The sequence below is a fragment of the Herpailurus yagouaroundi genome, unplaced genomic scaffold (genome assembly GCF_014898765.1).
Source record: "Herpailurus yagouaroundi ecotype Mexico unplaced genomic scaffold, PumYag 164, whole genome shotgun sequence".
Taxonomy (NCBI): domain Eukaryota; kingdom Metazoa; phylum Chordata; class Mammalia; order Carnivora; family Felidae; genus Herpailurus; species Herpailurus yagouaroundi.
This window is the reverse complement of record NW_024412405.1, coordinates 33,573,472-33,588,607: the sequence shown is the minus strand read 5'-3', so window position 1 is coordinate 33,588,607 and position 15,136 is coordinate 33,573,472. Positions and strand designations below refer to the sequence as shown.

At 38.8% G+C, this 15,136-nt stretch overlaps 1 protein-coding gene across 12 annotated transcripts in view; it reads right to left on the bottom strand.

Annotated features, from left to right (window-relative positions):
• Nucleotides 1-2,668: 2,668 nt before the first annotated feature.
• TBC1D4 (TBC1 domain family member 4) overlaps nucleotides 2,669-15,136 on the bottom strand; it is a 190,473-nt gene continuing 178,005 nt past the window's right edge. For all 12 annotated transcript variants that reach the window (XM_040487352.1, XM_040487343.1, XM_040487344.1 and 9 more), the window contains 4 exons: nucleotides 11,555-11,714; nucleotides 8,620-8,789; nucleotides 6,030-6,206; nucleotides 2,669-3,494 (listed from right to left, as the gene is read on the bottom strand). In XM_040487352.1, coding sequence (XP_040343286.1) covers nucleotides 3,261-3,494; nucleotides 6,030-6,206; nucleotides 8,620-8,789; nucleotides 11,555-11,714 — 741 coding nt within the window. In that variant the 3' untranslated portion in view covers nucleotides 2,669-3,260. The remainder of the gene's footprint in view (nucleotides 3,495-6,029; nucleotides 6,207-8,619; nucleotides 8,790-11,554; nucleotides 11,715-15,136) is intronic.

Sequence of the window (15,136 nt, the reverse complement as noted above, 5' to 3'; positions counted from 1 at the left end):
TCAGATGACAGATTTCCTAATCTAGCACAGTGAAAACAAATTGATGAAATGATTATAAAATGGGTAGTTGAACATGGACAATAAGAGACCGTACTATGTAAGCTTACAGGACACTCAAAGAGTTGGCTACAATAAGCCAAGACATCTAAAAATTTTAGTCCTAAAGTTAACAAGAAGATCCAGTGTCCTTTGTACTGGATTACAAACATACTTGAGAATATTCTGAAGATATATATTGTATGTGACCACATTCAAATCATATCCATCAATAAGTATTCTTATTTGGAAGCTAATCCAATTTTTAAAAAATTGTATTTTCTTATCCTCATTCTGTCCCTTGCTATCTATGAGAGAGCGTAGAAAACAAAAGGGGTAGAATGCAAATCTGTCAATGTGGTTGTCTTTTTATATTCTTCAAGAAAAGGCTTCTTTGGGAAAGAGGTTGAAAATTGGTAACCAACAATGGACTTTCATAAATATTTCTATAAATTACCTTTGTTATCTGATTCTTTTTTTTTTAATCGAGAGAGAGGGGGAGAAAGTGAGCAAGCGTGGGGGGTGTGGAGAGAGAGAGGGAATTATATGAGGGGCAGAGAGAGAGAGAAGCGGGGCTCACCTGAAGTGGGGCTCGTGTTCACTTCATGCAAGGCTCGTGCTCACGCAAAGCAGGGCTCATGCTCACCTGAAGTGGGCCTTGAGCTCATCCGATGCAGGGCTGGAGCTCACCCGGTGTTGGACTCAAACTCCCGAACCATGAGATCATGACCTGAGTCAAAGTCAGATGCTTAACCAACTGAGCCACCCAGGCGCCCTGTTGTCTGAAAAGAATTATCATGGAACCAATTTTAAGTAGCAATAATCCAGCCTATACAGATTTTGTAAAGAAATCTAACCAAGAGTATCATCTTTCCTACTACAAACAAAGGTAAAACCAATAAGCCAAGGAAACTGTAGCAATGTATTTATTGGAAATGAACTAGACATTACATTAATCGGATGAAGATGTAACAATACATAAAGCATAACTGGGGCAACATTTAAAAAATCACAAAAGAAAAAGAAAGTTCATTTTCAGAAAAAATACTGTATCCAAGACACCTAAATCTCTGAACACCATACATAATACAACTCATGACACTCTGAGTATCCAGAGTAAAATTAACTTTGAACTGAAAGGAAAAGTTTCTTTTCCCAATTTAAAGATTCTTTGGCTACCACCTGTATATAACACACATAAGGTAATTTCCATCACCAGACAGTAACTAGATGATATCTGTCATATTCCTCACAGGAAAAACCTCACCTACAAATAGAGAAATTTGGGGGAATCCAAGAAACAAATCAGCTGAAAACCCCAACTTAATAGGGTACCTAGAATCAACATTTCCTAAAACTAGAAACTGCGGTAACTTTCCTAATAAGATTTTATTTTCTTTTTTAGAAAAACTGCCTGGATTAGAGGGCATGCTGATCTGTAACAGGAATCATTACATTTATACTAAGTAATGGTGTAAAGGCAGGGGGTTCAGATGTTTATCATCTGCTCTTCAAGGTTTTCCCAAACCTTGAGAGCTTTGCTCTTTCTCTACTCTATAATATACTGTAGCTTGTGTATAAAAAAAACCCCTCTGAAGAAAATTATCCTAGATAATCCATCTGTGATAAGTACTGCAAAAAGCAGTGATGATAAATATTGTTTGGAGAGGCAAAAATGCTGCATCAACTTTCAGAGGCACTATCATAGACTCATCTCAAATGGAGAACTGCAGGTGTGTTCTGAAAATTACTTTCCTTCCATATACCCAACATGCATGAATGTCCTCTATTAAGCTGTAGCCTGAGGAAGCTGGGAGTTCAAATGCAGAATTGTAGATCTTAGAAAGGGCCTGGTGCCACTTGTCACTTCTCTCCAGTGGATTTCAAGTTTATTCTCAAACATTTCACAATTCCCCCAAACTTTCACATACAAGGGAAAGATGATCAAGAGATTAGATTCTGTCCGTTGGCAACTACAATAAAAAAATGTGTCAATATAGGGGTGCTCAGTCGGTTAAGCGGCCGACTTTGGCTCAGGTCATGATCTTGCACTCCGTGAGTTCGAGCCCCGCGTCGGGCTCTGTGCTGACAGCTCAGAGCCTGGAACCTGTTTCAGATTCTGTGTCTCCCTCTCTCTGACCCTCCCCCGTTCATGCTCTGTCTCTGTCTCAAAAATAAATGCTAAAAAAAAAATGTGTCAATACAGCATATTATCTTTAGAAAACCAATTATGATCGCATTTCCCTATCTTTCATTGCAGGTAGAGAGAACTAAATTAGGAGTTCCCATTTGTGGGAAAATGCCAAATCCTTGTCACCAATTGTGGCACCAAGTAAAAGGGAGTCCATTCACAACTATAAGCAGTAATTTAAATTAAAAAAGTAGAAAGTTGATCTAGACAATTTAGGTCCTAAATTAAATTTTGGAAGCCTGATATTTTTAGTTTGAGTAATAATGCTGGTCTAATTTGCTAGAAAACTAGCAACATTCTTTTTCACCTTGAGCTGAGTGGGTAGACTCCACTATGATGTCTTGCTTTCTCCTTAACACACATCCAAAGTAATGCCTCGCCTGACTCAAAATGCATGTAGACACAACATGCTAGTTGGCACAAAGCTGGCAGGGGAGGAAGGCCCCCACCTTCCTGAAAAATCCATAGGAGCATGATTGGCAATCAGATATACATAATGTCAGTAGATTTTAAGACAGATATACATAAAGTTACACAAATGTTTCTACCTCTCCACCACTGAGTGAAACATGCTGCTCTTTGGAGAAAAAAATACATTCATTTTTTTCAAGTATATTTCAATATACAAAGATGCTCTAAGCTTTGTTTCACTACAAAGACAAAATGATTTCACATATGTCCAAGGGGAATTTCATTTTAACTTCCCTTTGGTGGGGGTTTCATGAAGTTCTGATTTAAAAAAATTCACTAAATATACATCTACTCTTTTGATCTGAAAGCATGAACTGTTTGTGTCCATTTTATATATATGTACATAGTCAATACCAACAACAGAAAAAACCAGTCTACATATGTACAATGGCTTAGGATTGGCGTACTCTAGTAAGACCAAGGTCCACCAGCTAGGACACGGGCGCAGCACCAGACTCAAGTGGTTCTGTCAGCTCTGGTGTCCAGCGCTGGGCCAGCAGCATACAGACTCTTCCTTTCCTCTGCTCTAAGAGCATGTTCTGCTGAGAGGGCACTTCTTCAGTTATGGCTTGTTTCCTGTCTTGGCTTTGTTGTTAGGGTTGCAGTTGAGGTCCCTCAGCAGAAATTCACAATTGGCGAGCGCATCGGTGGGCAGCAGCTTCCGGATCTGCTCCACTGTCTTTTGATAAGCCATTTTCTCTTGTTCCAGAGTCCGGATTAAAGACTTCATTTTGGTCTCTCTGGTCAAAAGGTTTTCCAGATTGGATTCCAAGGTCTGGATTTTAGCATGGGCTAACTGTTTGGGGGAAAGGAAAAACAATGCAAATTCTTCCAAATCAAAAATCTGAAGACTCTGGTTCCTCATCAGACCAGCATCCCGACCTTACATGTATTAACCAATCATATCATATTACTTAATGAATAAAATAGTATGTGAAACAAATACTTTGAAACCCTTCATGAAATGGATATTTTTCAATTGCTCTAAAATAAAACTGTAGTACCAACAAAATACATCTCATTTCACTGAATACACCAAAATGCAGTATTAAATCAGCATCCTACAGTGGCAGGGCCACTGGAGTGAGTGGGATCTGGATGAAGGAGAAAAAGGAGATTCCTGATGCTTCCTGGAGGTGCTAAACGAGGATTTTCACCCTCTGACTAGAAATATAGGGTTTTCTAAACACATACTTTGGATCCTATCAGTTTCAATTGGTGTCAGGGGTTCCCACATAACTTGGGAACCAAGACGTGATAATGATATTTGACTGTCAATGAGAAAGTCTGTGGAGCACCACCTAGGTGACTCAGTTGGTTGAGCATCCAGTTTCAGCTTAGGTAATCATCTCGTGGATCGTGAGTTCAAGCCCCATGTAGGGTTCTGTGCTGACAGCTTAGAGCCTGGAGCCTGCTTCAGATTCTGTGACTCACTCTCTCTCTGCCCCTCCCCTGCTCATGCTCTCTCTCTCTCTCTCTCTCCCCCTCTCAAAAATAAATAAACATTAAAAAAAGAAAAAAAGAAAAAGTCTGTAACCATTAATAAAAGTCATTATAGGGATGTCTGGGTGGCTCAGCCATTTAAGCATCTGACTCTGGATTTTGGCTCACATCATGATCTCACTGTACGGGATGGAGCCCTGCATCAGGCTCCATACTGACAGCACAGAGCCTGCTTGGGATTCTCTTTCTCCCTCTGCCCTTCCCCCACTCGCACATGTGCACTCTCTCAAAATAAATAAATAAACTTTTTTTTAAAAAGTCATTATAAAATGGGTCCAAACCCACTTTCCCTAATAAGGAAGTGCTCAATTAATCACCATTGAAGCATCGAGTAATAATATTTTCTTTTTTAAAGTAGACAATGTTGTCTCTTTCTTTGAATAGGCATAAAATTTTCTGTAGGCAGAGGCTAATGGAAGATGAAGTGAACGAAGTCAGTGTTCCTATTCTTGGAGCAATTACTCTAGAGACTCCTCATTTTTAAAAATTTTTAATGTTAATTTTGAGATAAAGAGAGACACACAGAGCAAGCAGAGGAAGGGCAGAAAGAGAGAGGAGGATACAGAATCTGAAGCAGGCTCCAGGCTCTGTGCTGTCAGCACAGAGTCCAACGTGGGGCTCGAACCCATGAACTACGAGATCATGACCTGAGCTGAAGTTGGATGCTTAACTGACTGCACCACCCAGACAGCCAAGAGATCCCTCATTTCTAAGGCTTTCTCTCCTAGTCATTCTTGTCAGGGGACTCACCATATAGAAACAGAGTTTTAGTGGTCTCTAGTTTGGGGACAGGTGTCATTCTGGAAAATTGGGGGGTAAACAGAAACCAAGGAGCCATGAGACGCTTAAGCTCCAACTCTGAACACATTTTCCCCCACCCCTCAGAAGTTCTCCTTCTAACCTCCCCTCCACCAATCACTCTCAAACCCTGCCCCTCAGGGCTTGGCTATACAGCACTTATCATACAAGTTACAGGTGCAGAATATTAGTTTATACTAACTTGCTTAATGCATTTGTAAACATACATTTATAAATACATATATAGTATTTTATATTCCCAAATAATTGTAAACTTGATGGCAGGGACTATGTGTTACATGTTTTCATTCAATTCTCTAAAATGCTTCCTTTCCTTTCCATTTCACTGAGTTTTACTCTAGACAATTTCCACTGCAAATCATTTCTACAAATGATTTCTAGCTGATCTCCACACCTTGTCTCCCCATTCAAATCTGTCCTCATCAAGGTTTCCACACTGATCTTTTGAAAGTACAGCTCAAAAACCCTGAGAGATTTCCTTCTCAGCAGGATTAAAACCATGCTCTTCTGTTTGACACTGAAAGTTATCTACAGTTCTGCCTCCATCACATTCATCTCATCTCTCCCAAACATAAACCTTAGACCCCAAGATTACTCTGCTGCTCTGCCCTGTCTTCCTCATTCATACCAACCCCCCCCCCATTCATTTCTCCCACCAATCCCTCAGGTCCAGCTCAAGCCCCAAGGCCTCCAGAGCTCTCTCAATTCCCCATATTCAACCCCTCCTCCCCTGAATGTAGCCAAATATGTGCAACACCCTATAGGTATTTAACCAGATTCTGCCTAGAATTGTCATTTAATATTTTGTGAGTGTAAAATTTCTCTCCCAAGTGATTTTGAAGTTTATATGGGCATCTGTAGCCCCCAGAACACTTGGACGCAGTCTGCCACACAGACCCTCTGTCAGCAATGGTTCACTCTATGTAACATCTCTGCCATTCCTTGTATATCGTTCCGTGCATGGAGGAGGCAGTCAAGTGCTTTTTTGATCAAATCTTTATATCCTTACCTGCAACTTTTCTAGGAGGTCCATGTTTTGTCTTTTCAGTTGGTTATTGGCCCTCTCCAGCTTTTCCAAAGGTTCACTATCCTCACAGGCGTATGAGGATTCCTGAAGCTCATCTTGCAGCACGTGGTATTCCACCTCATATGCATGTAACTGTTTAGAAATATCCATCTCAAAAACCTGCCATGAAAACACAATGGGTTCCTCTGGCTTTTAGTATGGATACCAAAATACAGTCTGTGTATCTGGGGTACTTCACATAGATTTCCAAGTGCTTACTAATGAAGAATAATATGGCATATCAAAAGGAATAAAAACAGATATGACTGTCTATATAATGACAAATGGATTATTTCTACACAACTGAAACATTCTCATAATGAGGCCAAGACGATAGAATAAGTTAATGTTTAAGGGTATTTTGCAACTAAAATATACATAATCCAGTTACTCTCCAAAAATGTAGCATACCAGATACAACATTAGTTACTTGGTAATTCTTACCTATGTGAGAGATAATCTTTGCTGATTCTTACCTCTGTTAGAGATAATCTATGCAAAATTGCATAGGGTATTTCTATAATAAAGAAACCAAAAATACTTCTAGTTACTTGTGAATGGGGTAGACAGATCTTACACTAAATGCCTTCATCCATTTGCTAATCCTTGTAGGCCTCTATGCATCTCATATTCTACCACACAGAGAATCTTCATAATTGCATTCCCTGAGCACTGCACAGAGCTGTAGGGTTTAATCGGGGCTGCCTCTGCTCTCCCATTATCGCCACCCCGCAGCAAGACAGTTTGCTTAGAAGTCAGTGGATGGGTAATGGCTCCTTAGTCTAAACTTGCAAGGGAAGGGAGGCAGCAGCTGCCATTTAAGCAATGGTGTCTACACTAACACTGTGGGGAGAAAAGAAACCACAACAAACCTGATTTATTTATCCTACCACGATCAGAGATACTCAAATATTAGAATTTAAATGGGTTGTCTAGACAACCTGGTCATCCCTCTCAAACAAGTATCAGTTTTTCCCTACCTAGTGGGAAATCATGGACACAAGGGACTGTTGCACAACCATTAAAAATGATAGCATGGATCTATATTTATTGGTATGGAAAAAGAGAGGTTGTAATTTGCCCAATGTGACAGAGCTAGTAGGTGGCAGGGCACAAGAACAAGATGTCAAACTCCCTTTCTTTTGCTCTAAACCCTTTTATTGGCCATCCCAAGTGCCTCTAGGAAAGTGGTAAACTTTATCAATACTCATAAAGCATTACTGCTTTATCTACAAATCAGAAGCTTGGTCATGCCATCTGAGTAACATCAATACACAACTACCACTTAACCTAGTCCCTGTGAAGAGCCAGGACTAGATACATGGTGTGCTGATTACTCTCCATTTGCTTCCCAGATCCAATTCTCTGCCCTCATCTATTCTGCTGGACCTGGGAGAAAGACCCTTGGGACCTGCATCTCCCTTTCACACCTCCTTTTCTGCTGGCTTCTGGTTGGGTATGGCCCAGGAGAGCAGCTGCAGGAAATCAGAAAGAGGAGGAGAGGCTGTATTTCTTCCTTGCTCCTTCCTCGCCTGGCTCACCAAAAGTACAAAAGCTCCAGAAACTCCTCCTGCATAGTTCCAGCACTCACTGGGCCTAAAAACACTATTAGATCCTTCCTCTGCCCCCTCAACGCCAGAATATCAACAGCTTCCCTCTGTCACTAGCTCCTGAGCACCTGGACAGCCACACTTGGTTCTCTTAACCCTGCCTAAACCTCTGTAAGTTGGTAGCTTTGTTTGAATCATTAAAGACCGTTTCCTGCAAGGGACCCTAATCAATACATGAAGTCTCATTTAAGCTTCGTAAAACCTCTCAGATCAGTATTGACCTATTTGAGAAGTAAGAATACTAGGGTTCAGAAGATTAGGGAGATGTGTACAAGCCCACCAACTAATAAAAAAGCTAGAGGCTGACGTAAATCCAATACTAATTCCAAAGCCTAGGCTCTTGCCACATGTACTCCTTATATATCTTACATTTTTTTTTTTTTTTTTTGAGAAAGAAAGGGGGTGAGGGGCTGAGGAAGAGGGAGAGAAAGAATCCCAAGCAGGCCCTAAGCCCAGTGCAGAGCCCTACATGGGGCTCGATCTCACGACTGCAAGATCATGACCTGAGCCAAAATCAAGAGTAGGATGCTCAACCGACTGAGCCACCCAGGCACCCCCATGTACTCCTTATATATTTAAGTAAGTCTCATTTTTATTTTATTTATTTATTTATTTACTTATTTATTTAGTCAGTCTTCCTAACTCTGTCAGCTCTGTCTTCAGTCTTACCATTGGTCTAAATTGAAATTCACCAAACACTTCTTATGTAGCACTGAACCACTTTTCCTGTGCATAGCCACACAGGCAGTTTCACAATGTAGAAACTTCACAATAATCTCACTTCCAAATAAAATAAATCTGATGAAATTAAAAAAAAATCTATCAAGCAAATCTAAATCTTTATACTAAAGCATTTTTAATATATATTTAGTAGAGAAACTGCTGAGTGATCTTATATCTTGCCTTTATCATTTTAATCATACCTGGGTAATAATTTTTTCCATTTCAGATGTATTCATATCAGGTAGCGTGGTCTTAAGAAACTCGACAATACTTTCAAAGTTCTCACATTCCATTATAAGTGTCTCCTGGCTGCTCAGCAGACTAAGCGCAACCTTAAATATAACTTCAGTTCCCTGAAGAAAAATAATATCTAAAAAAAAAGATACGATTTTCATGATCAAAATTATGCATCCACTATTGTAAAAAGTACACTCTTTGTGTTAATGGATTTTTGTGTTTCTTGTGGTGGTGTTGTTTTTAATGCAGTGGAATCACAAAATATTCTACAAAAGAATATGGTCAAAATCACCTAGATTAAAAAAATATGTATGACTGAAACCAACAAACAGATGTTTAACTATTCTTCTTACTTCTTTAGGAATGTCAGATAAGGCCAGAGAAAAAGGTTAATTATATGTCTCTTTGTCTACGTATTTATAATTTTTATTATTTATTTATTTATTTTTAAATGTTTGTTTATTTTTGAGAGAGAGACAGACAGAGCATGAGCAGGGAGGGGCGGAGAGAGAGGGAGACACAGAATCTGAAGCAGGCTCCAAGATGTCAGCACAGAGCCCAATGCGGGGCTCAAACCCACGGACTGTGAGATCATGACCTAAGCTGAAGTTGGATGCTTAACCAACTGAGCCACCCAGGTGCCCCTATGTATTTATAATTTTTAGTGGCAAATTCAGTGGAGACTAGGTAAACCTAAAGATGTTTATTCAACTGATACTTCAATTTTGTTTCCCAAGACTAATACAAAAACAAATCAGCATAACCAATTCGTACTACTTAAATTCTTATTACCATAATAAAAAAGTAAATGCACCATCCACATACAATTAAACCTATATCAGAACAGGAAATTAAAAAAAAAAAAAAACTTTAAAAGAAAAATCAAAAGTAATATATAACCTAAATCAGAAGTGAAAGAGAAAAAAAAAGAAAACCTACCCTAACTCTGAACTCTGCTTCCTAACAAATACAAACAGGCAATAGTTTTGAAAGTACCAGATATTTCTATATGAAAGGTTCAATCTTTGCCACTCTGGAATCAGTAATATGTAATGAGCAAGGGAGTCCTTAGAAAACAGGGAACTGTGACTTTGGCTCATGCATCTTTCCCTTTCCTGACTACCTCTATTCTCTACTAAATTCAAAGAAAAGGACTGAGCAGCTACTGCAGAGCTGACAGCATCAGTCATATTTTCATTGCAAAAAAAAAAAGACCTGGGGAGGTTTGTTTCTTGAGCTCTGATATCATATTCCCAAGGTAAGTCAAAGAGAGATGCTTTCAAACATTGTTTTATCATTTTGATTTGGTAAATTATTCTGAGAAGAAAAAATATATAGATCTTGAGAAGAATATATATATATATATATATATAATGAATGAGAGGATTTTAAAAGACCCAAAAATAGGAACCCAACCCCTACCCAAAAACTAAACTGGAGAGAAGCAATCAAGTATTTCAATAAAGAAGAGAAATTTGGTGAACATTTGATTCTGCACATCTTCATTTTTCTCTTTTGCTGCACTTTGTCCAAAGACCATATTACACTAATGCACTGTTTAACTTTTTAAACCACACCCCCAATAAGAAAGAAACTATATACTGTAATCTGGTGCATGTGTACATATTACACATATATCTTCAAAACTGAAGCTTATCCAAACATTTTCCTTACCATTTTATATACTCTGATATTTTTGTTGCATTCCATTTTCACTCATTTTTTTTTTCTAATACTGGTAATAATCTACAATTGGGCCAAATACAATTTGACAAAGAGCTCCAATTTAGCAAAGGCAAAGTTACAAATATCACCATGGATACAAGATAAGCAGAATGTAAAAACTGTAGGAGCTCTTTCTGGGGTCACAGAGGTCCTAAACATCTTTAAGAACAAACCTCTAATAAAGAGTTGTTTTTATTTATTTTTTATTTGTTTGCTTTTTAAATAATGGATTAGATAAACATAACCAAAGACTTTTGAATAGATTTAAGGGCCCCCAAAAGATGCATGAACCATGTCATACTCTCTTTTTATTCTTGGTGCCTAACAATGTGATGAAGCAGAAGGAACTCAGTAACTAGCCCCACGCCTTACCGGCCATGTTTAGTGCTGTTACCCTGAGCCACCCAGTCTTAGAGACTGATGCCAGCACTGCACTGGCATGGAAGGAGAGTCACTTAAGCAACAAAACAGGAATTTCAGTTACCTATTAACAAAATCAGACTGTCATTAGAAATCACACTGATATAGGTTACGTCCATTGACTCAACCAGAAAACATGTTTCTCTCTGTTTTGAATTAGTGTTGAAGGAGATAATGGGAAAGTAAAAACAAAAATAAAAACTGAGCTAAGAAGCATGTGTATAAAAAAATATGGAAAATGATATGTAGTAAGTCCTTAGTTTGGATTAAAAAAAAACTTCTTCACAGTTTACTCAAATACAGGATCCAATTCTTCTTTCCCTTTAATTTCAATTTCATTTAAGACCAATATGATTTCAAACTACTCTCAGAAAAGAGCCAGGGTGGGGCGCCTGGGTGGCGCAGTCGGTTAAGCGTCCGACTTCAGCCAGGTCACGATCTCGCGGTCCGTGAGTTCGAGCCCCGCGTCAGGCTCTGGGCTGATGGCTCAGAGCCTGGAGCCTGTTTCCAATTCTGTGTCTCCCTCTCTCTCTGCCCCTCCCCCATTCATGCTCTGTCTCTCTCTGTCCCAAAAATAAATAAATGTTGAAAAAAAAAATTAAAAAAAAAAAAAGAGCCAGGGAAATTTATTAAATTCCATTAGCAATTTGCTTTTCTGTATAACACACGATAAAACAATCAGGCACCACACTGGGGAGAGGGATATTCGTTGGATTAATAACATTGTACCATTTGATCATAGGCATCTCTTACCAAAAACTCTGGCTACAAATCCTAGTGGAAACTGAGAGGCAAACAATGTGAGGAACCAGGGGGCAGCATAAAGACTGGGGCTGATTTCATTTTCTTCAAGATGATTGTAGAGATCTCTGTGATAGTCATGAAGGAGCCTGGACAACTGGTACATTTGAATCTAAAGTTAATTTGGAGAAGAAAAATAAAATATTATGCATTTATCTGTGCATAAAATACACTAACTTTAATTTTATTTACCCCAATATTTAATAACAAAGTCACACATATTCAATACATGAAAGTAGTTAGTATTTTATTTTTATTATGTTAAAGTTGATATTAAAGTCCAAGTTCACTTAGCTGAGGTCATAAAGCAAGTCACTGAGAGTCCATCTGAGATGACTACACAGGTTTCTCTATCATATGTTTTTTGGTGTCACATACATACATGGAAATGGTTGTTTTTCCTCATGTAGGAAGGCACTGCTTTTGGAATTTAATCAGAATTGTCCTGGCTTAGGACTCTCATGGAAGGTCTATTTCAATTTCAGACCAATTCCAGAAAAGCCTCCATTCTAAAGACTCTACATTTAGTTCAGAAGCAAAGTTTGTCTCTGTTTGCTGGGCCCAGCAGCTGAGTTACGATGGGGCTCTGGCTTCGACCCCACCAGGCAACGAGTGCTGCCAGGATGCTGCCTGGCTTAGAATGTTATGGAGGCAGAAGTTTGGGACAGGATTTCTAATATCCAAGGTATTCCAGCAGCATATTTTTTATGAAAAGGGGGATTAAAGCCAAAAGTGCTCTAGTATTAAAAGAAGAAATTATTTCATTCGGTTACTGTTTTATTATTGGTATTTTTAAAAACATTATAAAGGCAGAATTAGAGCCTTTAAACTCATATGTCTGTGGTCGCTAAAGGTAAGGCAGTAGCAAATAATCAACAAATTTGTGAAGTGTTTACATTTTTATCCACACAGTAACATCCTGAGTAGTGGTTCCTTGATCAGTTATTTTCGTTTGACATTTTAGTGTGAAATGTGTATGCTATTTTATTAAGTCTAGCACAACTTCTTTCACTAGACAATATCATCAAAATGTTACCCTCAGGTAGTTAGCTTTATAAAAACGCATCAAAATAACCGATTATATTGTGAATTCAACAGTTGTTTCCAGAGCGCAAAACTAAAAATCAAAGTACTATATATAAATACGGAAAATTATTTGTTTGATCTTTATCAATAACACATATCTGTGGAAACTAAGGTCCCACACAAACTAAAAGGACAGAAAGAGCCACAGGAAGTCATAGCTATGAAACACAGAGCTTAGCTGCAGTCAAACATAAAGGTTTACAAGAATGCGATTATTATCTCAGTCATGTTGAAAAAAATCATAGATTTCCCTGAGGCCATTTATAATTTAGAAACTAGACATCCTATGTGCCATCAATAGAAGAATTAGTATTTTGGCAGCACAAAAATCAAAGAAGTCTAATTAGCAGGATAAAGAGAAAGCATACTGGCAAAAGCATTCTGTTCTTGTTCTGTTAGGATTGTGACACAGAAGCAATACTTCAACGTTATTTTTTTAAGAACCTTTTTCTTTTCTGCATCCTAAACCAGGAGATCGGAACATTTCTTCCATCAAGGTATATTTACATTAAATTTCTTCTGATAAAAGCAAATAAAAACATAATTCAATCTTCCTTTGAAGGAAACTTTAATAATAAAATGCCATCTGCTAAGAATAAGTAGTTCTACCATACAGATAACATGGCAACTCTTCCAATGGAAGATTTAGAGTCCGAGGAGGGAGACGTGGAGAGAGATGAGAAAGGTAGAGAAGATGGGGAGAGGGGAGAGCAAAGACGTCAGATAAAAGACACAATGCTTTGACACTCAACACAGAAAACTGCAGCCCCAGAACATAAGGAGACAAAGTTAAAAGAGACCTCAACTCCCTCATTTTATGGATAAGGGAACCCAGGCCAAGAACCTGGAGTGTCCACGCTCACACTGTGCAGGTAACCAGAAATCCTACCAAGTGATCCATGCCCACTGCTGTTTCCACTTCTGAAAGTTACATTGATTGGATAAAAAAACACTTTCTGGGGGCGCCTGGGTGGCGCAGTCGGTTGAGCGTCCGACTTCAGCCAGGTCACGATCTCGTGGTCCGTGAGTTCGAGCCCCGCGTCAGGCTCTGGGCTGATGGCTCAGAGCCTGGAGCCTGTTTCCGATTCTGTGTCTCCCTCTCTCTCTGCCCCTCCCCCGCTCATGCTCTGTCTCTCTCTGTCCCAAAAATAAATAAACGTTTAAAAAAAAAAAAAAAAAAAAAAAAAAAAAACACTTTCTGCTCCTGAAGGTGGAAAAGTGTTGTTGTACCTCACTTACAGAGCAAAAAGATCTATTCTCCTGGAATAAGGTCCCCAATCTTGCAGGTTCTACAAATGCTACCAAAGATTAAAACATCTTCATTGTCATAATTATGGACATAAAATATTTACTGGCAATTGCAAGTCATATAAATGTGTTAATCCAATTTACATGAATTCTTATGATACCAAACTGATGATTTTTTTAAATTGAAAACAACTGCATTTCTAAATTGAGAACTACATTTATTTATTTACTTACTCATTTATTTATTAGAAAGAGCCCAAGCGGGGAAGAAGGTCAGAGAGAGGGAGAGAGAAAGAGAGAAGAGGGAGAGAGAGAGAGAGAGAGGGACAGAGAGAGAGAGGGAGAGAGAGAATCCTAAGCAGGCTCCACACTCAGCACAGAGCCTGATGCTGGGCTTGTTCCCACGACCCTGGAATCATGACCTGAGTGGAAATCAGGTGGCAGAAGTTCAACTGACTGAGCCACCGAGGCACCCCCTGCATCTCTCTTTCCACTTAGGGACCTAAATCAAACACTGCTCACAGGTATTTCCCATTCTTTAATATTTTTAATATTGGCTACCCAAACCTATTTCTGGAAATCAGAGCTACTTAATTCGTTACAAGGGCACCAATGCTTACTATCCAGTATTAGATACTTTAGAAATAAAGTAAAAAATAAAACATTCCATTGTCGTTATTTGACTTGTGGCATGTTAACACACCTGTGAATAGTCATCAACTAGGAATCAAGTCACTATATTTATGGATCGTGATAAAGACCCTTTATATGAACTCACATCTGAAAACCCAATGTTAAGAGGGAAACCCTAGCTCCCTAGCAAAAATTTAATCTTAAAAAAGTAAAGAAGGGGTGCTTGGCACCTGGGTGGCTCAGTCGGTTAAGCCTCCGACTTCGGCTCAGGTCATGATTTTACAGCTTGTGGATTTGAGCCCCGCGTTGGGCTGTGTGCTGACAGCTCAGAGCCTGGAGCCTGCTTCAGATTCTGTGTCTCCCTCTCTCTCTGCCCCTCTCCTGTTCATACTGTCTCTCTCTCACTCAAAAATGAATAAATGATAAAAAAAAATTTTTTTAAGAAAATGAATCGCTTCCTCTCCATTGATCCTCTCAAGAAAATATCATTTACTGTAACATTCACAAGGTGAAAACTGAGTCCTTTTTTGCCTGTAGAATGGTAACTAAAATATTAAATGTAAAAAC